The following is a 23,323-nucleotide window of genomic DNA, read 5'->3' as shown; positions in this document are numbered from 1 at the left end:
AAGCATGTTAAATGCAAACACGTGCATGCAATATATTAGAACACAATAATGATGCTAGTTTTGAAAAGATAAAAGGAATTCAGTTCGTCCTGAACGGTATTGGTCACTTCTTTTCACCACAGAGAAGCTGACATTTTGTAAAATTGTTAGCATTTCTGTTTGTCCCTATAACCAATATTAAGAAGCGTTATAACATGTATCTAGAAACAATGAAACAAGAGGGAATGACCAAATCTAGACCCTGGAAAATTTTCGGAATCTGTGGGCCAAGGAGAGTAATGATTTCGGTCCTTTCTACATAAGAACCACATTTAAAAACTTATTTGAAGAAGATTGAACGCTTTGTCTTCTATGTTTTCTGAAGTTTAAAAAAAAACACTACTGCTTGATTCTTACCATCAGGAAAGTTTAAAATTTAAAAGCTGTATCATCAAATTAAAGTTGTATCCTAATAAAAAAAATATTTTTCTTAATGTATGCATCGATGTAGTAGCGTTGTTTCAAGGATGACTAAGGTTGTAAGAAATGCGTAAACTATGCTATTTTATGAATACTGCTATTGTAAGAAATCGTTGGCATAGGTTCAGTTATGATTAAATTAATAATCAAATTACTGATACTCGAAAATGATTAAAAATTTACTTAAATACCTTGCAAATGAATTATGGACTGAGAAGATATATTGAACAAGAATTGGAAGGACAAACTTAGGAGACATCTACCAATTTGTACTGAATTAAAGTGTAGAGACAGAAAACGGGAAGAAGTCTGAGAAACTGGCGTATGCAAGGGGGAGTTGATGGGGCTAGAGGCCCTCCCGAAAACTTGAAAAATCAAAATTTTCAAATGGAAGCAATAAGGAACTCTGGAAAAATCGTAGTCATAAAGGCAAACTCCCCTTAACTACCATGTTTACAATGTTTGTTTTTCAACAACTATTAAAACGAAAGTTAAAATAGTACTAACGAAATATTTTGTTGTCTATCCCCCTCCTACCCAGAACGAAGGTATGTGATATAAACTTTTACAATTCCAGTCTCCACCGAAAATTATTCCTGCGTACGCTAGTGGTGAGAGAGGCAGTATTAGGTTACTAGAATCAAACGTGGAAAGGTCCAGACTTATCTTTCTTATAATTAAAATCGTGTAGATATATCTATCTATAGCTGTTGAACATTAAAGTTGCTGTTGAGTTTCCTCCATCCTTAACTGTCAGTATCTATGACCAGACAATTCCTTGTTCATTATTACATGTAGGATTTTGACCTTGCATATAAAGAAGACCTTCACAAGTCTCAGTTACACAAATTTGATCCTTAGATGGCGCTGGAGTTATGTAATCAATTATAATAATAATAATTTTTGCGTCAACTGAACAATATACATTGTTGTAGAGAAAAGCTACGAAATTATAATTTTTAATATTTCACATTAAGATCGATCCACACATTTAAAAATTTTGTTGGTAATGCCAAATTATTTATGATCTACACCAAGATTTCTTTTTTTAAATTTTAACATATTTATTGTATCTTTCTCTTTGTATATCTTGAATAGGCTGTTACGAATGTTCCAACCATCAATATTTTGTATGGAATTCATCCAACTGAAAGAAGTATTGAAATTATAAAATGGTTTACACTACTTTACTATTTGTTGAAGATGAAAATGAAGAGCGTTTTGCAAATTAAGAGAAAACTGTCCTTGGCCCATAGGTTCATCATGATGACTGGGATGCCACAGAAGCCCACATTAGACTCAGATATTGGAGGCAGATCACCGAAGCTTGTCTATACCTCAAACATTGGTTCCGTGTTGCCATTAGCTACTCAGTTTCATTTGAGGTCTTACCCACAAGAAAGTTCATCTCCAAGACTACGAAGTAACCATGGCTTAGACAGGATTCTTGTTAACGGTGGCAAACCCGTTTCTGTGAATTCAGGGGTGTTCAGCTTATCTAGGATTGGAGAGACTGTCAACCAGAGGCAGCAAGGATTGAAGTTGGTTATACCCCAGACGATTAGTGTAGGTTATATGGGACAAAATCCTTCAGGCGGATTTTCTCAGAATAGGAAATTGTCTGGTGATTCTTCAGCGGTCGTTGGAGGTAGATCCAATGTTGGACAGAGCCATAAGCAGGGAGGGTTGAATGTGGTTATGCCATTATCAACAAGTACAAACCAAATGAGGCAAAGTATTTTGAACAGTAGTGGCAGTAGAGCTTCGGGAATGGTCTCTACCAATAGAAAATCCTCTGGTAGTTCGGGCGTAAGGCCATTTGTGCCTGTTACACCAAGATCACAAGAGCAGCACTCTAGATATAGCATATCCAGTGACTTCTCACGAATTGCTTCTCTATTAACAAGGGCAGAAAAACTGACTCGACACCAGACATCGAACGGTGCTTTAATCCCACCAGGTGTTAACTTGAAAAGAAGATCTCAAGCATCTACTAGTGCCCCGAAACAGATATCGGACAGAACTCCGACAAGAACAACAAAATTCCGGATGCAAGGAAACAAGCACACGACAGCAAATACGATTTTGGAGCGTCGCAACTTTCGAAATGCAACAGACAATAGCACCGGTAATCCTCCACGGACAACGCTTATCCTGAAACCATGGGCAACGGCCATTGCTGGTCCATACGGCACTGCCATAGCAAATACCACGTCCACGGCTATAGGGAGAAAGAACGACACGGTCATATACGAACCAATGCTTTATGCGTCGGCCGGCCCCGGAGGTGTAGCTCACACCAATGAAGAAATAGATCTTAAGGTTATTCTTCAACATGCTGCACAAATGAGACGCAATAATATGTTTTCTAGACTATAAATTTTACATGTAGACCTAGCTTCTAATTTGACAGTGCTCAAACAATAGAAACATTAACGAAAGTACATATCGGAAGCTTATTCGACTGTTATTTGTACCTCAACAATGCTGTTATAAAATTGTCGAACTACGTTTGTAACTAGAAACTTTAGAAAGCGATTATGTGTGTTGCACTAATCCATGACAATTAAGCAAATATATTACAAAAATATTTTTATTTAACCTAAAATCAATGTTAAGCCTTGTTTCCACGGTTAATTTAACACTAAAATGCTGATCAAGGCAAAATGTTTTGTACAAAATGCACTATGACCTATGATACACCATAAAATTTTGCCTTGGTAAGCATTATAGTGTTTTACTAAAATCAATAATTGTAAACATATTTAGTTAATACTACAAATATAAAAGGCGTGTTGATATTGAAATATTAGAACCATTTGAGGAATTTTATATAACGATATTAATTAATAAAATACTTCCTAGGATACATCAAAGAATGAATAATACAAAGAGATGACTTCATTTACCTTACTTTCATATAATAATTTCATTCGTTCAATTAAGTGACATAGTGACTAGGAAGACAAAACAGTGTAACTTTATTATATAACTATAAATATAAGGATTATACCATTACAAATCAGTGCTTTCTGTCATATCAGTGATAGCTAATCATAAGTTCCTTCAGTTAACATTAATTTTAATAAATAACAGATCTAATCAGATCTAAGTCAATGGAATACGCTTGTCAAAGATGAATAAAAATATTATTTCGTCTAATATTGCTTACAGTATTACTGATCATGAACTCCTGAAACATTCCTGTCATTTCTGTGGTTCGCAAGACTCACATACTTAATATGTCAAAAGTTATGATAAAAGTGAATTTATTGTCGAATGATAGGTATGTATTGGCTTCAGTACTATTATCTGTAATTCTCAATGAAATTTTATATATTTAAAAAAAATATGTAAGTGTTGCATGTTTTAAGGCTCATTGAGATATTAGGTTTATATAATTTCTTATGGAATTAAATGATTTGAAAATTAAGATTCAGTCACTTTGGAATGGCTTTATCGAAACGTCATAAAAGAAATATTGTCTGATTAATTTAAGCAATGACGTTTATTTGCACCTCTAGGTTAATCGTAAGGTGGAGGCGATGGAACAGCGGCTTTCATTAAAGGGAGATTAAAATGAAAACCTTAATTTGTTTTTGTTTCTTATCTACAGGTGGTATATTTCTGTATGTAGGGTCGTAAGTTTGCTGTATTTTAGCACAGACCTATTGCTGATATACATACATGTTCAACTTTAAGTTAGTGCCTGTATACCTCAAGAAGAATAAATCTTTGGGGTCCACGTGCAGTCACTTATGAGCCTCTGCGAAAGGCCTTTCCACCCACCTGCCCTGCGAACTGAGGCCACTGTCAAACTTTTTTCTCCATTGGTAAACTTGCTGCTGTGGTAAGCATGCACAGAGATATTGAATTTTTATTTGCCGAGAAATTTCTGTAAGTTTCAGGCTGTCTTCTCTGGTGCAAGTGTGTAGAGTAGGCGTCATCTTTAAAATAACAAAAAATTCGTTTTGAAGCTCACTTGATTAGTGTTGCAGCCTTGAGGTCATTTTGTAAATAACAGTTGATACCTCATTTAAATCTGAGCTGTATACAGTGTGCTCTGGATTTCGCGACACCCCTGTAAGCCAGCAATGGCGCCCCCCGCGGATACTTTGGGAACCGCTGCCCCATGTAGGGAGCATCAAGGCAAACGAAATCTGTTTTGGTGGTGAGACTTCATTTTGACGCTATGAGGCCTCGAAAAAAATTGCAATTTTATCCTGTATAGTCTACAGGGTGTACCAGAAGTGTCAGCACAAACTCAAGCGGTAGAAGCAAAAAAAAGTCAGTAAACATGGGTTTGCAAACGAACCATTTGCGAGATAATTACGGATGGTTACGATCCACCACTGACTTGATTGATTGTACCCTTGTTTCTTTGCACACCCCGACGCTTCTTTATATAAAACTGAACACTGCCGCATATGTAACACACTGTACAGTACAAGAGTCCTTTGGTAATTAAAGCAACACTAATGTCTAGCGAGGTGAATCTTTTAATTATGTTATTTGTGACTAAGAAGGACTATGGCACCTCACACGTGCAAAGCATACCAAGTGTACAAACAATCAGTTATGTTCCTTTCTGACCCCATGTTTACTGATACTTTTTTGCTTCTACTTTCTTGTACTTTACATCGTTTTAGTTTGCGCTATCACTTCTGATACACCCTGTACATGCAGTCATGGATCACAGATTCACGGTTAGCACTGTGACTTACTTCTTCTGTCGGGAAGCATACTTAAATCCATGATATCCTGTGGAAACAGTATCATGCCAAAGAGGCTCCAGCACTGTGAAGTAGCACGTGCCACCATCCATACCTATATTGCATAGGTATAGTCTTTTATGTTGTAAATGACCTGGAGGGGCACACGCACACTACTAGAGGTTAGTCGTGCACTGATTGGTTGACTACACAGTGTCTCTAGGGTGCAACTTTTCTTCGTTTTCCGGCAGCAAATATCAGTCAGTGGCTACCCTGGATTTTGGCAGCAAGGTTGCATACATACAGGAAAAACAGCCACTGGTGCCTTTAATTCAATGTTGAGTTCGGCTAATTTTGTGGAGATTTCTAACGTACCTATTAATGAGAACATTTGCAAACACCAAAAAGTAGTTATCCTGTGGACCTACTTCTATATATTCCACTTTACCAATATTATTATAGGAACAATATACATAATTTGGCCGAAGTGAGGAACAATAAGATAAGAAAATTCGTGAATGTGTCTTAAAAGAGGACGAAACAGTGTCGGTGATTAGGGGAGGCATGGGGGGCAGTTACAACAACTTTTTGACACTTTTGCCCCCGCACTATACTAAACCATAAATACCAAGGAAAAGTAAACTGTCCTTGCCCCCCCCCCCCCTCCAGTATTGGCACCTTCCGACCACAATTTTGGATCCCAATCGCACTCGACCGAAAACAAACAAATGAATTACCTTGAACGCTGACTGAAAAACTTATGTTCTTAGTGTATTTTGAGTAGAGTTTGGGCTTAATTTTTCACAATTGGTGCGAAATCCTTCGCCTCCCTCTCAAAAAATGATTCATACCGTTTATGGGACTCACGCTACGCATTGCAAATGCATTTCGAACAAAACTCCAACATGTGAACTATTTTCCAGGTGGGATATCCTTCGTTTTATGTTCGATTCTTTTAACGCTCTATTAATTGTGACTGAATGTCTCCATTAGATGACCAAGAAAGTTAGAAATCTGATTTAGACGCTTTTTTTCTCAGTACAAGACAGTTAGACAGTGCATATTTCTACGCCATAGGATGTTAATACGCTACCAACGAAAACAATCCACTATGGCATCTGTTTTTTCCAAGATGGTGCCATGTAATTTTTCGAGTCATACCACATTCCCTCCTCTTGCTCTTGCTTGCTTCGCATTGTTACCATAGATGGCAGTGTAGTAATACTAAATTAAATACATAAAAGTCAAAGATAAAAGGAAGTGGAATCATATTTTGACATTGAATGGAGACAGATATAGATTTCTTCGTTTAAAATGCTGAAAGCGATTTGTGATTCAAAAAGAGTTCATTTTACTCCTAATTCCATACGCTGTTGCTCACAGCTTACTTTGTGATGGAATAGCTGTTAATGGATTGGGTGAATACCTTTTGTGAGATGTATACCCTTAAGGTTGGTTCTTCACGGCCACAATTGAATCATATCTTAGTTACGTGCTTTTTTTAGAGGGGACAGGAAGGTTAAAATATAATCCCCTGCCTCAATCTCACCCAACGGGTCGCCAGGTTCCTAGACATACCTTGTGTTCATTGTTTTTCGGAAAATAAGTCCAGCTCAGGTTAAAGTGCAGTACTTTCGTTTATTTGGTTATTGTGCCACTCAAACGCAACCCGCGTAGCGATTGAAACCACGCTGCTTGCCGGCGAAATCGGATATAGCATATTTTCTCAACTCAAGCCCATAGAATTACTTTAATTAAAATACTTCCAAGTCAAGTAATCACTACTTTTGTTACAGAATATTGGAAATAATTTCCTTCTACTGCCACATATTTTCAACATTTTTTTAGAAACTTTCCTTAAAAATAGTCTCTTCATACTTCTGAACGAGTTTGTTTTCACATAAGAATTGTAAATATTTTTTAAAATTCTAAACTGTAATGAAGCGCCATTATAACAACACTAAAGACACATCAATACTCAAACCAGTGGTGACCCTTCCACACACACACACGTTTTGCCGTTTTTCCTCTTCGCACTATGCTAAACCTTATCTACCAAGGGAAAGTAAACTGTCCTTGCCCCCTCCCAGTTTTGCACCTTGCCCCCACACATGATATGTTCTCTATAACATGTGGGTAATCAGAGTTAGCTTCCACTGCAGTGTTTGCAGTTTTCTTACCGTAGAGATTTGGTGTTTTAAGTCCACTTTATGCACAGTAAGGCTAGAAAAAGGAAAGCCTGGACTATCTCAGTAGCTGAGTGGTTACCGCAAAGAACTGCATGCTCTAGACTCAGGTTCGACTTTTGACTCTCCCTAGTAATGTGTTACTCCAAATGGAATACAGTTGCTTTTTCTTACGAAATGAATGTCAATAAGGAAACAATTATTCTTAACGTGAGCTGAACAAAGTAACTCTATATGATTTGTAGTCCATAAAACATGAATTTCATTTTTTAAATGTGTTCAATGCACAGAAATTTCCTTTACACATAAACATAGGTGACTTGGACCTTAGACGAAAAGCAGTTATGAAACTTGAACTTGAAATGAGCCATTTCGTGTGACAGTGAACAAACAAGGTTAATTTATTTTTATTGAAAATATTATTTTATATGAAATTTCCACACTACAACTCCCAGGCTCTCACTCATACAACGTTTACTATTCCATAGGCTACCGAATCAGTTCAACATCATCTCAAACCAAATAGATATATTCAGTTCATATTCATCTTTTATCACCAACATAGAAAAAATTGTACATACGTAATGCTATTGTGAAACTGGTCTGTTTCCCTTGGTAATGTTTGACTTGTTTATTTTTGTTTATTTTATGTTACCCTTTTTTGTGTTTTTAATCTTAGTCTATTGTTTTACTGATGATACTTTCTGGTTTAAAATGGCTTCTGCTGTACTGGAAATTTCAATAAAATAAATAAATAAAAAGGGAAAACTATGCAGAATTTGGAATTATGTATACAAACATTAGTTCCATGGCTTCTAATAACATATTATTTCAAATCTATTACTTTTTATATTAAAAGTTCCACTTAATTTAGTTTCATTATGCTATAGTATCATACTATTAGAAAACGAAATTAATTCTAATTTCGTACTAATTGTCTTATATATCTTAAGGACTGAAGTATTCTACTTCATTTGTGAAACAAACCTTACTTTGAAGAATCTATTTATGATAATTTTCTTAGCCTTTGCATTGTTCTATAGTCCTACAAAGTAAATAACGTACTTGATGCCACACCCGTCACAAAATTTATCACGCCCGTCAAAGGCAAAGAATGTTTATATAAAGTTATTTTTAGAAACTAAAAGCATCTAAATGTCGAGTAAAGTTTATTTATTTTATTTAAATTAAATTGTTTCAGTAAACCCATATATTTCAGAGTATTCTGAAAGACTGAGGAAAGTCCTGAAGTCTTAAGTGTCACCCCCGCCACAATTACAGAAAAAAAAATTGTGGCTGAAAATTGAGATACTGAAATAAAATAACTTTCATCAAGAAAAATGAAATGACAGTAATTGATAGATTTATATATTTGAAGATGCTAAGAAAATAATTTTAAAAATGAATGTGAATTTTGTCCAGATATTATTAGAATGATTAAATCAAGAAGACTTAGGTGGGCAGGCCATGTGGCACGAATGGGAGAGGAAAAAAGAGTTTACAGGATTCTTGTTGGGAAACCTGATGGTAAGATACCTGTAGGAAGGCCAAGACGAAAATGGAGGGATAACGTTGAGATGAACCTAAAGGAAATCGATAAGGATGGAAAAGATTGGATTGATCTTACCCAGGATAAGGACAGGTGGAAATCTTGTGTGGCTGTAGCTACAAACCTTCGGGTTTTAAGAAGGCTAGAGAGTTTGTTAGTTTATGTGAATTTTGTCTGAATGTCACACCCATCACAATTAAATTGCCCAAATATAGCTCAACATATTCGCAGGTAATTGAAATCTCTCAACAAAATGGAAATAAAAATTGTAGTCTTTAAGCTTAGGCCTACTTATTTCTTAAAATTCGCGTGTTTTCAAAGTGAAAAAAAACCGCAAGGACTGCTCACACATTAGTCCTAAGATTGAAAAGCAGTCATGGCTGAAAAAAACGACGATAGAGGACTCTCGTGTGCCCAGACGATGTTTCCAAATAGCTTCCCCTGAACATTATTTCCTAGCTCTGATTCCTTACAAATTTATAACATTTTTTTTCAAGTTCGCTTCCTGTATTCGATTATAATAACAAAAAGGGAAAACATTACAATTACCATCGCCATTACCATACATTCTTGTATGTTATGCAATTTGCGAATTTAATATCTTTTTGGTTACATGTGTTTGAAGATAGAGAAAATTCAAATGTTTTAATGAGTTCGGTTCGTTATGCATGCAAATATGCACTTAAATATGCACTTTAAAACCCGTTTAATATATAAATGCTGTATATTACAAAACATGAAAGATTACATGCCATGCAATGAACATGCATTATTCTGAATGCTCATTCGCTACACAGATTTTCTTCTATTAATATGGTTCTGCGTTAAATGAAACAAAATACATTACAGATCAAGATCATGATTGTGTTACGTTTAGGCCGTTCGCCGGCTTAAACTGCTTGGCTGCAAGAGGATGTGTGTATGAAGAATGGAATAAATGACTCTCATTGCTCTTTACCAATATTTAATAGAATCGCACAAGTGAGGGGGGGGGGAGATCACGCACGAGCCAGCAAGATATCTAAACACTGACAATGATAAAACCCAAAGTGTCACCACTGTACCTGATTTCCTTCGCGGTTCCTCGGTTGAGTCACGACGTGGCGCTCTATCGGTCCATTGAAGGTGTCCTCAGTGGGTTCGCCCAAACCTTTTAAATGGACCGACTTAACACTGTCACTCGCAACACACTTCGCTCTTCGCTCCCTCGACCAAGACTCCCCCCCGCGACCTCTCGTCACCCGGGGACTGCTGGCGTTTTTTATTACACAGCATTTTATTTCCGGTTCGTGACATGCCACCTCCCCCTGAAAAGAAATGGGATTGGCCAGGGGACAATCACATTTCTTTATTGACAATAAATATTTAGATATGATTAAATATGTACAACGACCAGTTCCTGAATAAATGATTACACCCCGTATATAACATGATTCGTCGTAGGGCAGTAGGCAAGTAGCCTATGTAGTGCACTGTAGAACGTATCAAATAATAATACACTAATTGAAGTGTAACACTTTTCTGTCATGTATTCCGAAGCGGATGGAACCAAAATTGGCAATTAAGGTAGTCTCAGCGGCATCTCATCGCACGACGTACATGTACGTGACACTGTGAAAACACTTGAATAAATATATCACTGGTAACACTGATCCGAAGATAAGTTTGTAGGTCTCAAATGTTGAAAAGAATACACAAATAAGTTGATTGTAGACAAAATATGTTCGCAAGAAAAGTTCAGGAACAATATTAATTCGATGCGAAATCTGCTTGCCACTTCTGGATGACTTCTGGATGTACTCTGGAGAAATGACTTCACCTTATATCTCTGAGAAGGTACATTAGTGATGACACAGCAAATGATGATTACTATCAGTGTTTAGTATGTCATGAAATAAAATTTTGAGCGTGAACAGGAGCAATTGGTAAATTTAATCAGGGTGTAAATAATAAGATTAGATACATAGTATGCATTCGATTATAGCAAAACACAATGAAAAGTCTTCAGAAAAAATAAATGGAAGTGAGAGTATCAAATATGTAATAACAGTTAATGTAAATATGTGTCATAAAAATGGCAGATGTAACAATAAGAGGTAGGGACTTGATTTGGTATTTCTGTCCAAATCGTGTGAGTTGTGTGTCGTATCAGTAAAAAAAATGTGTTTCTGTGTGAGAGTTTGGTCGGTTTTTAACGATGCAGCGCTCTCAGTTCGCTTCATCTATAGCTGGGACACATCTGCACGATAAAAATTTAGAAGTTAACATGCTGTCATATATTAATTAGATTGGTAATATTGCCGTTTATATGTAAGAAGTTATATGAATGGAAGAAATATGAAGAGAAAAGGTGGATAAGACGTTGGCCCATACATGCTCTGTAAAGGCTTTTGGTGTGTTGAAGGCAGTTATGAATTATTGAAAAGTCACAAAATGAGAATTTTACAGCGAATGGTGCATAGCGTATTGTCTCCGCCAACAGTGAGAACACGTGAGCTCTCTGCCCATATGCAGTAGCTATATTCATCGCGTTCGTGCTTTTTGTTTACGTACACAAAATGCTACCGAAGCAGAAGGTCGTGTTGCTACGGTATCGTCGTCAGAATTCCATCCAACTCTGTGTGAAATCACATCATAAAGTGACGTCACGGTGACAAAGGGTCGGCACAATCTTGTATGAGAAAGAAAAAAAAATGTTGCGGCGAGTGCTGTCGCGTGTACGAGATATATTTAATTTCTTGTTCTGCGAGTTATTGGTGCAGAGAAAAAATAGCAGAATTTATTAGAAGAAGCATAGTTTATACGTGTTATTCAGCGAGGTAAAATATATAGTTGAGGAGTTGTTACTATTTCTGTTCGAATTTTCGTTGCGGCGAGGAACTATGAAGGATGATGATGATGATGATCGTCTTCGTTAGGAAGTAGCTGTTTTATACTGCCAGTGTTTCAATGTTTCTTGCAGCGTTGTCAACTTCTGATATATAAAGTTCACTAGTTGTGAATTCTTCCAGATAAAGTCCCTCTAGAGTACGAGGGATATAAGCTTGCACTCCTGAACGTAACTTTAAGGCATTCACATTATCTTCCTCTGTACGTGGTCGATCGAGGGTTACCATTTGTGGTGTGTAAAGTTTCATCCTGACCGATGCTGCCTTTTGTTCAAACTGTTTTCCTTGCTTGATCCCTTCAATTCTGTAATGGTTTTTGTCAAGTCGCTCGATTAGTTAAAAATTATGAAATATGCATTTGCATATGCAATACATGTTTTCATATACGAGGGAGACTAAAATAAAAACATTAAAAGTCTGACAAAATTTATAGGATAGACTACATACAGCTCAAATATAAATGAGATATCAACTGTTTATTACAAGACAACCTCAAGGTTACAATACTGATAAAGTAAGCTTGAAAACACAATTTTAGTGATTTTAAAGATGTGAAAAGCCGTGTTTCCTTGCCCTCTGCAAGCCTATAACTTACAATGGCCTCAGTTCACAGCCAGATGGGTGGAAAGGTCCTCGGAGTTGCTCAAGTGACTGCACGTGCATACTAAAGATTCTTCTTCTTGAGGTATACTGGCGCTAACTCAGACTTGAAAATATGTATGAATCAAACTTTTGCAACCATACATGCTGAAATCTACTCGAAAAGAACACGTTAATGCTAATATTTGACTCTCTCTCGTAAACAATATATTAAACATTAACAAACTATTATGCATTGTAATATCACCAATAACAAAATAGCAGGAGCCTATATTGTAGGCTAGTTAGGCTATCTGCGAAGCCTGAAGTCTAGAGAATAAAATACGGGAGAAAAATCGATCAGAAATTGTAAATAAAATTATTCATATCAGTGAGATGATGATGCCGATTTCTTATGAATTGGCAACCTAACTTCTTATGAGTTGGCAACCTGATTTCTTAGGAGTTGGCAACCTGATTTCTTATGAGTTGGCAACCTGACTTCTTAGGAGTTGGTAAACTTATTTCTATTAATAGCCTAGGACCACGTGACATAGTGAGATAGCCGAGTATACGGCGCTGCAAACTAGGTATATTGATCTAATGAAAGGCTATACCTATAAGAATAGAAGTAAAGTTAAGTGACAATTGAAGATGTACAAACTAAAATTCCTAATGAAAATTTTAGTCCATTTATCCAAAGAGATACAGGAGAGACATAGGTAAGATCTCAAAAATATTTAAAAAAATGTTTCCATGGTATCTACAACCGCCCAATATTGGCTATTTTTTTCTATACTGAATTGTATTGAGTTGAAATTTATTCATTTAAATGTTGTGAACACATCAACACCTTTTTACAACACTGTGCGCAAAATATACATGCGTAGCAGAAATAATAATAATAATGTAGCTATAATCAGTAACGAAAATGTAAGGTATTTAGCAAATATGTTATTTTTGCATAGCTAGCTAGCTACTTGATTGTAATTTGTAATAATAAAGGACTATATTAAATACATCCTTTAAATTTTACTTACTGATTGATTTGACTTCACTTTTCTGCCAGTGTTGGCTAATCGCGAAGATGGAGATGAGTGATGATGTGATGAATGGACACTCACAAACACCCATGCCCCGGGACCCCTGGCGTTGTGGCGTTGTAGCTAACCACTCCGTACGGAGGACGGCATTTCATTACTGTGCTTGCAATTGCATTATACTGAGGAACTCTTTTAAGATTGAGAGATACAAAGCACGTTACCGTGAATATACGCGTATCGCCTATTACAAATATTAACGTGCTCCCAGCGTGAATTTGGTTGATCAGAAACCTACATCAAGTCCATTCTTCCTAGAAACTACTTACGCAAGACGTGTATACGAGATGGTATTATGAATTCTGTCCATTAACATCATCCTCTACGTATGATGACATAGCATCTTTCGCAATGCGCCACCGCACACTTGAACAAAACTGTAAAAAGCACCGTTATCTCTCATGATCCGCTACAAGGCGTGGCGTCATCGTCTGCCAAGTCACGTGGCTTCGTTGCATGATAATTACGTCACAGAAAACTTGGACAGAGCCAGAATCACGGATCGCTTTCCCTTGATATCACACTCGGCGCTGGTGGTTTTGAATAATGCAAAGGAGATTATGTTTTTGATGGTTCTTCGTGCCAAAGCTAGCGTACAGCCACGAACAGTTCTTGGAAAATAACCTGCGCTGTTTCTCGAGTTACTATCACTATGGCGTCTCACTGTAACCTTGGAGACTACTGTCGGATTAACAATTAAAGATACCCGAGTTTGGACTCCAATTAAAAATTAATGTGTTTAAAATCTTCCTGCCTACACAGTATTAAAATTTCGTCACGATCGGATAAACCGTTTTTTTATATAAAATTTCAAAGAAAGCTATCGTTTGCAAAACTAAAAAAATGATACTATTTTTGTTCTCACGACAGTAGAAAATAGAAGGAATAATCGAAACAAAATTTGATAGCATAAATTAACGCAGAATTGAATCAGCTAAATTTTGACGTTACTCGTTCTTATGTAGGTATACTGGTTAATTTTTAATTGAAGTCCAAACTCGAGTATCTGTAATTTTTAATCCGAGAGTTGAACTTGACTTCCGGGGTGGGTGAACACAGGAATGATTCTTTTATTATTATCCCTGTGCAACCGACTCTGGGATTGGCCCAGCCTCCCGTCAATGGTATCTGGGTAGACTCTGAGAGGTAAAGTGGGCCAATACGTTCTCACCACATCATCGAGGATATGTGAGACCCTACGCTATGTGCTTTAATGGCAGTGTTCAGTGACCAAGGGTAATTTTATTCAATAATTCTTATTTTAAAACAGACAAGAAAACATATTAAAAAATATGTGTAATGTAATAAATTTAAATCTTGATTTTCTTTGTACTGGAACACTTTCTGGATTAAAATTTGGATTAAAATTTTTTGGGTGCGTCAGCACTGAGGCTATTTTGCACCCGTCACACTATACGGTGTCCAGCCCCTTATCATAACAAAAATAAAAGCGTGTCTGAAAACTAAAATTTCCTTACCTTGGTTAAAAGCTGATGCTGAAAAAAGCGCTCAGCACAAATAAGGACAAAACAAACGACGACACAGAATTATACTGGCCATGGGGCCAGTCGCCAGAGCCTCGTTAGTCTGCAGTCCAGGGTGCACTACGTGGAAGGAGCACCCCTTACACCCCTGTATCGGAACACGGTAGAGCCGTTAAGCTTAGGGTCACACAGAAAAAATAAGTTTAGATTCAAATTGAATCGGCAGGTTTAAGAAGGGAATAAGTCCAAAAAGTAAATTTGTGGGAAATAAAAAAAATACTGTATAAGTGGTAGAGTGTGCGTCCAAGAACAACAAAATTCGTACTGGAACGTGAGAACCCTGTGTAGGTATAGTGGAGTACGTGAAAAACAATGTACATGTAACCAGAACTTGTATAAAATGTAAAAAAAGGTGGTGGATTTATTTCCTTCTTAAAACGTATGAGGTTTTTGCTGGGGGAAAACGGAAATGAAGTGTACAATGGAAAAGAAAATATATTCTCGTGTAGTTTACAACATGAAAGTGCACAATGGAATGAATAATACAAAATAATGTCCAAATTTTGGAAATTTGAAGGCAAGTCAAACAACAAACAGTCATTCATCCACCGACTGATCTTCATCGTGGTGAGAAGTTGTAGGCCCAGTTACCATGACGTCGTAGAAAGGTTTTTTGACGTCTGGAATGTAGAGGATGATTTTCCTAACATCATTCACATTTTTTTTTCGTTTATTGGTAATGTGGCATTGTAAGCTGCATCCGTGGGGATTGTCACAGCAGTACCTGGTTCTTGCAGCAGGAAACTCTTCTTGTCAAATCCATCAATAACCTCGCAAACCGCTACGTTACCTGTACTGGACTAATCATACTGCAGATGTCGGCATTTCGACACGAAAATAGTCTCCGTTTTCTCAACGGATTTCGTGGACTTCATGAAATACTTGTGCCACCAGATCTCAAAGTCCAATATGTTTACGGGCGCAATGTTTGTCACTAAGTAACCGGTCTTTTTTCACACTTCTTATCATGTCATTATAGTCCTCAGGTGTGTGTATATTCGGTCCTTCCTCCTTATTTTGCGTTTTGCAGTGCCAAAGTTCCTGGCACACTGCAAGAACGAATGGATTCATTTCCTTCTTACACCTTACGTTCATTTCAGGGTTCTTTATCTTCCTCTACGGAAGGCTTTTTATATATTTCTTCACACTTACGTGTAGAGCGACGCTTTCCGATGATGTCGAGTACAAAAGGTCATTTTGCTATTTTTTGGTCTTCATTCCCTTCTTAAACCTGCCAATTCAATTATAGTTTGCCGCTAAAGATAAGTAGGAGGTCCATGGGGAAGAGAATAAAAAAACCGTTTCGAATCCACAAAATCACAACAGTCCACCCTCTTTACCTCAATAAAAACTAGCTACATAAACTTTTTTTTCGGAATATGTATTTTAGTGTATATCAAGATATAATTTTACTGCCCAACAGAAAATATTCGCGCCCCTGTCTCCGTATTCTGTATAAGTAACAATATACGTACCTAAATTCATTTACTGTAAGAATGAAGCGTATGCAAATAAAATAATGTGGCTAATGAGAAGTGGTTGTGTGCCTTTTTATTTATTCTTAGTTCAACTTGTCGACAAAATATACAGTAGCTACTTACACATTTCACATGTATCTTACTTAAGTTGTTTGACTTTATTGTACGCATTACATTTCTAAGCTCAAGGTTCCTGTCGAACGCTATCATCAGAATTATCTAATAGGATTTTGAAAAATTCAATCCCCTGTATTAATAATATGCCCAGGCATGCATATACAACGTGGCTATAATGTGCACCAAGGGTAGCCTATTGAAATCAACATTAACCATTAGTTATCAGTTAGAATATTAGAGTTAACTATAAGATTTATGGTGTACAGATTGGTGTGAATCACTCGATAGATGGGGCTAAAATCACTGCACGTTCATAACTGCTATAAGTCGTTCAAATAACAAAATTTGTAATTTTCAAATTATAGAATTAAGTTTAGCATAAATTCTTTGCAATTTAGAAACAAATCACCGAAACTTCAAAGGGCATTTAATTCAATATATAAGTGTCAATGTAAGATCTTCCGTATATTAATTAAAAGTTATGTACTATTTCTATATATACTAGGCACAGCTATCTTACCATCGAACTTATAGAAGCAATAATAGTAATAATTTTACAATATGATACACACCATTGTCATCTCTACGTTTCTATTCATTGTAATTCAGCACGTCCTAACACTCATAATAACATAGTCGCACTTGGTGAACTAAAATCGCAAAGCGCTTGGCAACCAGGGTTGTTAAAGGTACAGGAACAGAAAATTTCTAATGAGTTCTATTTGGTTTCGGTGCAGGACCGGAACCTTAATTCTCGCATAATTTAAATTCGGTACAAGTAGCATATTGTTTCATTGAGAAATGTTTCGTGAACCGTAGTTAAATTGATCCGAAAAAATAAGTTCCTGGACCGTATTTAAATTGATCCTGGAAAATTAATTCTGGACCGAATTGAAATATGTTGCAATAAAAAATATTTTTTACGGTCCAGAACCCATGTTGGCTCGCTAATTTTCACTCCTTAACCGGAATTGAATTTATTTAATATTCCTAGACCTTTAACTACCCTGTTGGCAACCAAGTAATCTCTCGTTCTAGCGGTTTGATTGATTTTTTGAATTTGGTTATTTTGAACTTTACTTTTCTGACACTTTCGGCAAATCATTGCGATGAGATGAGTGATAATATGGTGAAATTGATGAAAGGAAACTCGCAAGAAACATCCATGTCCAGGCCGAAATTCAAACCCGGGTTCCCTGCCATCGTAGCGAGCTGTGCTAACCACTCCGCCTCGGAAGTCGGTTTCTGTCCAAATAGATCTGCAGTATCGGCGTCAGAGGGGGTGTACGTCCTCTAGTCGGCCAGTGCGCCACCCTACTACCCCCCGAAAAAAACTAGTTTGTATGGTTGTGAGATGAAAATGAAATTTGACTACCTACCTCCCTCTTCACAAAACACTTTCTCTGGTGCTGCCACTGATTGCATCTGTTATTTGATTTGAGGTACAAAAAGGGTTAATCCTTTAGCGTAATATATACTTTGTTGTTTTTGTTACATTTCTTTGTTGTCTTTTAATGATGTTGTTTTGTTTCCACAGCAACGAACCAGAAGAGAGGTCGCTGCTATTGCAAGACAAGAAGGCAGAAAACTCCGTTGTGAAAAAGGACCAAGCACTTGAGAGTTCCGTGAGGACAATCGCCAGTTTGGAAAACAGACTTGCCGATCAGAGCCTACCTGAAAGAACGAACACCCCATTGCTGGTGTACTACCTTCCTAACAACTACTACTACCCACAACAACAACCGTACCCACAACAACAAGCGTACCCGTTCCAGCAACAGTACCCCAGTAGATACGCTCCCTACCCAGACTTCTCGCAGATCTTCAAGGGGTACAAGCAACCCGGATACGACCAGGGTAAGGAAGAGGGTGACGATGAAGGGGAGGAGGGTGTCGAGACGGTTCAACCCCCTCCTGGATCCTCCATTGCCCAGGCGCGCCCTGTTGGCCTGGCCATTGCTGGTCCTGGCGGGGTGGCTGCATCCAGACCCGTTGCCACGGCCGTTGTGGGTCCAGGAGGCCTGGCCGTGGCTCAACCAGTAGGAACTGCCATCGCAGGTGTCAACCCGGCCATATTTGTCAGTGACGACAGCAACCAACAGCAACAGCAGCAGCAGACCGCATCGACGAGGCTTGGCTACGGAGCATACGGCGCATACGGGCCATACGGCGCGTACGGTGGATACGGAGCAATCGTCACTGACGGAGGAATTGGGGTTTACGCTGGTTACAACCCACTAGGGCAAACCCTGAACCGTTACAATGGCGGGTACGACCCGATTAACCGTTACAATGGTGGGTACGACGCGTTGAACCGTTACAATGGCGGGTACGACGCTCTGAACCGCTACAATGGTGGGTACAACCCAGTGAATCGTTATAATCCCTTAGCGCATCCTTTCGGCGGTTACAACGCTCCAGTACACCCATACAATCCCTATAATGGTTACAATGCACCCGTGCGTTCAATTGTTTACAGACCACCCACTTATCTCATTTATCCATCACTGCAGGAATAGTCTCACACATTTCCGAATGTTTAAATTATTCCACATCTTGTATTGAACCTACATCTGAACACAATCAGTATTCCATGCAGTTCAAGAATAACAAATTATATCAAGTTCCTTCTTAGAAAGATATTTGTCAAATTATCTTATATTAATATACAATAATCATCATGGTACTCATATGAGAAGTATATTTTTCTTCCCGCCAAAATTTCTGACACAATGGCAACCACGTGAGCCAGGCAGCCAATCAGCTTCAGCTAATGATATTGCATTACTCAAGTGCTTTCTAGTGGAATGAAGTTTTGGCGGGAAATGGAAAGAGTTATACGCCTTAAGTTGTAGCAGAATCACAAATCGAATAATGAACAAAACATTTGTAATGTAAAGCAAATAAAATATCAGCGTTCTGGAATAATAATATGGAAACTAATTCATAAATTAATTTCAGTTCTTTGTTGTTATTATTAAATAATGTCATAAATTTATGAGTGACATTGCTATATTGCAAAATCGCATATATAGATGCATTTATATTTATCAGCTGCATAATTTATTTGGTAAATTATTTTGTTTTATGATTTGTGAAATGTCCGTCTGTGATAATTCGTATTACAACAAATACACCATGAATGTTGTTAAAAATACTGTAAATTTGTAACAAAAACAAATTGTTAATTGTGTAATACTTGTTACAAAACATTTTTAAGCACATAAAATAAAATATTTGTTCTGTATTACGTACGCTTGTTTTATTCTGAGCCATGTGTAGGGATTGTCGAAGCATGTTTTTCAACCTTGTTTTAAGTTCACTTTGTGCAGGGATAGGCTAATCGAGACTGGACCTACAGCTTAACCTGGGATCCTAACCACTATGTGTCTCCACCGGGTATAAAATCCGGGACACTTGATTATAAGCGACGACGATCAAGCATGTGTGTTGATACTTGCGTGAATATAAATATGTTTAATATAAATAGTGTAATACATACTACATACACTGACCTACACAGGATTATTTTCGGAGGAGGCTGGAACTGCAGAAGTTGATATCACAGGATGGGATGGGTACACTATAAAATATTTCGTAATTTCAATTTTTTAAAGTAAAGTTTTAAAGTTGTATAAAGATAAAAATACTATTCGGGAGTAATATTAAGAGGGGAAGTTTGCATTAATAGTTTTGCTTTTCTCGAGTTTTATACAGCTATCATTTTAAAAATGTTGATATTCTCAAAATTTCGGGTGGAGCTGTAATCCCAATAGTTCCCCTCCTGCGTACTTTAGAGACTATATTAGTTCCCCTCCTGCGTACTTTAGAGACTATATATATATTATAATTTCAGATATTCTCTTCCTTTCTATCCCAAGATGACACTATATGTAGAGGAAGTGTACCATATGTGGGCCCCCATTTTGTTTTTGGCGCATATCAAGGAAACCATGAAGCCAAAATAAACTGTACTAAACCTGAAATAATATTTTATGTACTTATTTAGTATGTTTCCTCCCGTAGCGAGAAAAATATGGCATCATTGTGAAAATCCTATTTTCTCGAAGAGGTGAAATTTTGAAGATTGAAAATAGAAACGTTCCTAAAGTGGGCCATTAAAAGCAGCAACAGCATAAATTATAGTGATATAAGCTTAAAAACGATACATAAAGGGCTTTGGCATAAAATAAAACGTTTTCTGAAATGTTAAAGAGACAGTATTACAAGCTTTCTTCAAAATCATCGTTCTCTATCGTATATACTCTATATGGCCCTCTTATCTTGATTTCACGTTCTTAGTATGTCTCCTGTTCTCGTCATATCTATTCTCTTGGAACAGTACCAGAATTCCATGATTAGAATGTCAGCGAAAACGCATTCTGTGCTTGTTGCACAACACAAGGGGCCGAATTTAGGAACGACGTGGGGGCCTAATTTAGGACCACTAGGGGTTATTGTTTCATGATAATTATTTCTCATGTATTCCCATCCATTACTTCATAATTACATACAAAGATAGCTCCTATACTTAGGATTAAGTATACAGACGAACTGATGCATTTGTCTCTCAAATGACCGAAGTACAGCAATTAAACGTGGGAGTAATAAAACTTTCCACTTGGCCAAAATCACTCACTAGCTGATTGAAGAACAACAGATGCAGTAATCAACATGGGCGCAAGCATTGCATGCGACAATAACGTAAAGTACCGGCTCCTTGTATTTCCGGCAGGCTACGGCATCATTCAGAGCAGAAATGCAGGGGGCCTGTTTTAAGGATGGGGCCCGCATTTTGTACACTTCCTCTAGCTATATCATAGCTAATTAAGTAAAATGGAGGAAGGGCATTGTTATTACTTTCTCGTTTAACAATGTGGAACATTTGTATGCAGCTCCAAAATACGGAGCTTCACACTTGGCTTTTACACATACCAAAATTTGTGTAGTGAAAAAGATATGAATTAATGTGGTTCTAAGTCTTAATTGGTTTCTGTTTGAAAAGTCGTACAAGAGATGGCGCTTCTATTAGTATAGAAGTGTGACATGCTGCTTTTCAGATATAAGAAAATACGTTGATGATAACACTTTCTTGAAATTTGGAGAATTTAGAGTACAAACATTACTGAACGATGATAACTGAATATAAGTAGCTTGTATGACTGAAATGTTGTCGAAATATAGATACTCGCCTTGCATCCTTAACGATTACTTTTAATCCTCAGCATGTTATATGTAATACGTGCAGTAGTTCATTTGAGAGTTGGAGGCTGTAAGTAAGAAGCATTATTACCCAGATATTTAATCGAAGTTAATGTAAGCAAATAAACGTTAATTATAAGAAATACTCTTGGTCGTTCGAATGACATCTGTAAAGGAATATAGGGTTGTGATAAAATCATACCACTCAACGTATCTGCTATATTGAAGTTGTAGGGCATTATACCTGTATTATGAGTTGTACAGCTACGACCACTATATTCATAGACAAAATGAGACTACAATTAATATATAAGCAAGGAATTATTTCTCAGAAGTGGATGTTTTTTTTTACATCAACTTCATTCTTGCAGTGGATGAAGAATAGTCTACTTGTTAAAGGTATGAATGATGATGAATTTAAAATTTTCGGTGCGTCGATATGGCCATTTAACACCCTTCAGTGGTCCTACCAGTTAGATCCGAGGGACCAGCTGATCAACGAGAGATGTGGTACTCCATTCATATTGGGGGTTAGACGTATCTGACAACTCTTCACTGTAAAAACGTTTCGCCAAGAATCAGCAACATGAGGCCATGGATATTTCCAAGATAAAATATTCCGGAGGTAAAATAGTCTCCCATTGGGATCTCTTTGGGAAGTCCCTGGACAAGGAATAGCAGGTACAGTAGGAAGAATGGAAAATATTGGATTGATCCAGGATAAGGACAGATGGAAAGCTTATGTTGCTGAAGCCATAAACCTTCGTGTTTATGAAGGCTAGAGAGTTAGTTAGGTAGTCAATGCATACGGCGAAAAAACTCCCTATATAAAATCCTTACCTCAAAGTTAGAAAGGGCCTCCGCGATGGCGCAGTCTTAGCGTCGTCCCCTTGTATTCGAAGGGTTGGATAACCGGTAGAGGCATATAGTGGTTCGGATACCACTTTCAACTGTAGGTAATATACAGATAACATACAACTAACATATCTAATTTAATGAAATTATAATGTTTTACCCTTGTTCACATGAACATTCCACGACTGAATTAACACTTAACCAAACTTCCTGAAGTTCCCCAGGACTAGTATCCTGAAGATTCCAGGATCATCCAATAATCAACAATAACCATCTATAATTCTAGTGTTGATTATTCCCGGTTAGATTCATTTCATTATTATTATTATTATTATTATTATTAATTTACTTATTACTATTCTATTATTTTCTTTCTTCTTTCTCCCTTTCTTATTGGCTTCCAATAGATTCACTTTCTTATTTCCTTTCATTAGCTAACTCATTTTTTTTTCTCTTCATTTTCTACTACTTCTCTTATACTGTATCAACTTAACTACTAACATTAGTCAGTATATTGTTCTGGTTACCCGAATATTCAATCCAGTACATTGTATTGCTTTGTAATATCATTGTATTGTATTGTATTGTACTGAACAATGAAATAATAAAAAAGAGGAAACGGGGAATCGTAAAATTCCACGGATATTACGCCCT

At 37.1% G+C, this 23,323-nt stretch overlaps 1 protein-coding gene across 1 annotated transcript in view; it reads left to right on the top strand.

Annotated features, from left to right (window-relative positions):
• The window catches only part of LOC146002555 (uncharacterized), a 39,020-nt gene extending 19,164 nt beyond the window's left edge, over positions 1–19,856 (top strand). The window contains exon 3 of the mRNA XM_083140484.1: positions 18,150–19,856. Coding sequence (XP_082996610.1) covers positions 18,150–19,131 — 982 coding nt within the window. The 3' untranslated portion in view covers positions 19,132–19,856. The remainder of the gene's footprint in view (positions 1–18,149) is intronic.
• Positions 19,857–23,323: the final 3,467 nt, after the last annotated feature.

Source organism: Lepisma saccharinum, chromosome 18, assembly GCF_977018435.1.
Source record: "Lepisma saccharinum chromosome 18, izLepSacc3.1, whole genome shotgun sequence".
NCBI classification, from domain to species: domain Eukaryota; kingdom Metazoa; phylum Arthropoda; class Insecta; order Zygentoma; family Lepismatidae; genus Lepisma; species Lepisma saccharinum.
The sequence above is the reverse complement of the archived record's forward strand: the minus strand, read 5'-3'. Positions and strand labels throughout refer to the sequence as shown.